This window comes from Sinocyclocheilus grahami, unplaced genomic scaffold (assembly GCF_001515645.1).
Source record: "Sinocyclocheilus grahami isolate Dianchi unplaced genomic scaffold, SAMN03320097.WGS_v1.1 scaffold693.1, whole genome shotgun sequence".
Taxonomy (NCBI): Eukaryota; Metazoa; Chordata; class Actinopteri; order Cypriniformes; family Cyprinidae; genus Sinocyclocheilus; species Sinocyclocheilus grahami.
The window spans coordinates 65,504-67,932 of record NW_015505872.1 but is presented as its reverse complement, the minus strand read 5'-3'; the positions used below and the strand labels follow the sequence as shown (position 1 = coordinate 67,932).

At 41.5% G+C, this 2,429-nt stretch overlaps 1 protein-coding gene across 1 annotated transcript in view; it reads right to left on the bottom strand.

The window, feature by feature from the left end:
• Nucleotides 1-1,212: 1,212 nt before the first annotated feature.
• The window catches only part of LOC107559636 (dual specificity testis-specific protein kinase 2-like), an 11,370-nt gene continuing 10,153 nt past the window's right edge, over nucleotides 1,213-2,429 (bottom strand). The window contains exon 11 of the mRNA XM_016243532.1: nucleotides 1,213-2,419. Within this exon, the coding sequence (XP_016099018.1) occupies nucleotides 1,374-2,419 (1,046 nt within the window). The 3' untranslated portion in view covers nucleotides 1,213-1,373. The remainder of the gene's footprint in view (nucleotides 2,420-2,429) is intronic.

Below are 2,429 nucleotides of genomic sequence, written 5' to 3'. Positions count from 1 at the left end.
TTTTTTTCTTTTTAAACACAGTGGCTTTCAGTCAAAAACATTTATGGAGCCAAAATGAATACACAATAAAAAGCAGCCATTATTGAACAGTAATGATATTAAGTTATTCTGAATTACGGCAAAAAAAAAAAGACCATGATAAAGAACTGGCACTATGGAACCAGCATGCCTTTCATTCCTCACTTCTATCTTGTGTCTCGTACACACTGAAGGGATAGTTCACCCAAAAACAAAATGCTTTACTGCTATATATAGTGTGATATGAAAAAATAAATAAATACATAACAACAACAAAAAAAAAACAGGACTTTTCAGCAGATGGCTTTAATATATTGCTGCATCATGGGGGGAAAATTAATTCTAGAATAAGTGCATCAGCATTTTTTTTGTATGATTTTTTTGTATGGCCGAACAATTTTGATTTATTTTATTTTTATTTGAGTGTTCACACTTAAGTTTACAAGATACAACTTAAACCTCTTTCTTTAACCATAAATTAAACATAGTTTAAAAAAAAATCTCTTTCCACTTAAGTTTTCACAGGCCACATTCCCATTGTTTTCATCTAATTCAAAATAACTATAAAACAATAATTATTATTATGATTTTTTGTGTGATTATTATTAAATACAAATATTAAACAAAACAAGAAATGTATTGTAATAATTGCATTGTACTGGAAATTTATAAAATTGGGTATTTAATAAATGTGATTTTAATTTATAGTACAACAGTACAATTATAATACTAATATTTGTGCCTTAGTTTATTTTTAGACATTAACCCATCAAGCTTTCATTTTGGCGAGCTGCTAGCATATAAATATATGCACTGCTGGTTTCAGAGAGAAGTTCATTTACAGTACACGTGCATGTGCTCTCAATCTGAAAATGTCAGAAAATGTTTTTTTTCAATTAAATCACAACATGTGCAATTTGACAATCACACTAAGCCATATCACAATATCAGTTAAATTTTTTACATATTGTGTAGCCCTAAAAAACTCTGTCATTATTTACTCACCCTCATGTCAAAAACTGTATGACTTTCTTTATTCTGTAAAATAGAAAGATTTATTTTTAAAATGTTTTAAACATCCATACAATGAAATAACACTGACTTTCACTGTATAGACAAAAAGCAGTGTGGCATTTTTTTCAAAACATCGCTTGTGTTCCACAGAATAAAGTAAGTCATTCAGGTTTGGAACAACATCAGGTTGAGTAAGTGACAGAATTTTTATTTTTGGGTGAAAAATCCCTTTAATTCCATGTTTCAACCCGCACTGCATCCAGTAAGATAACCATACTGATATCAGAGATGCGTCCTGACTGTGTGGCATTGCAGTTTCTGTGATGTCGCAGTGGTCATCTTTAGGTTTGGGCCTCTGGTAGGGGTAACCCTGGCTCACAAGTTGTTGTGGATGGAGCCAGACCCGTTGCTCCCCGACAGAGCAGTCCCTTTGCTGTGGCTGCAGATGCTTCCCCTCCATTGAAGTTCCTGTACGGTCGTCGCGGAGGTCCACGGCGCGACGGAGGAGCTCCACGTAGGCACATGGAAGGGAAGCTGAACCCAGCCAGACAGCAGGCTGGACAAGAAATGACATCGTCTTGTTCGTTAGTGGGAGGTAAAGGCTCCGGGGCGGGGCCTCGGTATCCATTCAGTCTTGCCCATGCCATTGGCCGCCCAGGCCTCAGCAGTCCATTGTTATTGTCCAAACGGGGAAGGGGAGGTAATAATGGTGGTCCGTTAGAGATGGGTGTAGCCCAACCATTAGACTGCAAGGACGAGGAATAAGAAGAACCGCTGATGAGCCGCTTCCCTGACACATTTCCTTCTGCCGTGTCAGGCGAGCTACTACAGTCCATGGGCTCTGTGAGGCTCAGGCCCTCTTTCTCCACATCGTCATCTTCCTCTTCCTCTTCTAACCGTTCTAAAGACACCATATCTAAGTCCAGAATCAGGCCTGAGCCCTCCACCACGTCTTGCCGTCCTTCCACCTCTTTCTCTTTCATTCCATCTCTCAGTTCTTCAGTCCCCTCCTCCTCTTCCTGGCCCTCTTGGTCTCTGGAGGGTAGCTGTCGCCCCAGCTCGGGGGTGCACGGCAGGGAGCGACACCTTCGAGGGGGTCCTCGGAGCCCCGGGCTCCTGTTTAGTGGTGGGGAGGCACAGGGGTCTGGAGGTGGTGGAAGGGTAAAGGTAAGAGAGATGACAGATTTGCTAGGGGTGTCGAATAGCTTGATACGACCACCGTTGAGGTCTTGGCGAAGAGAGAATGGGTTGACCCGTGCAGGTGTGCCTAAACATGGTGATGTGGCAGGAGGCAATACGTCTGACTGACTACGGGACAGGCGCTGGTCACCAGGATGGCATGGTGAGCTTCTCCTCCTATACGGGCTGACGTCAATGGCAATGGGTTCTGAGGAAAT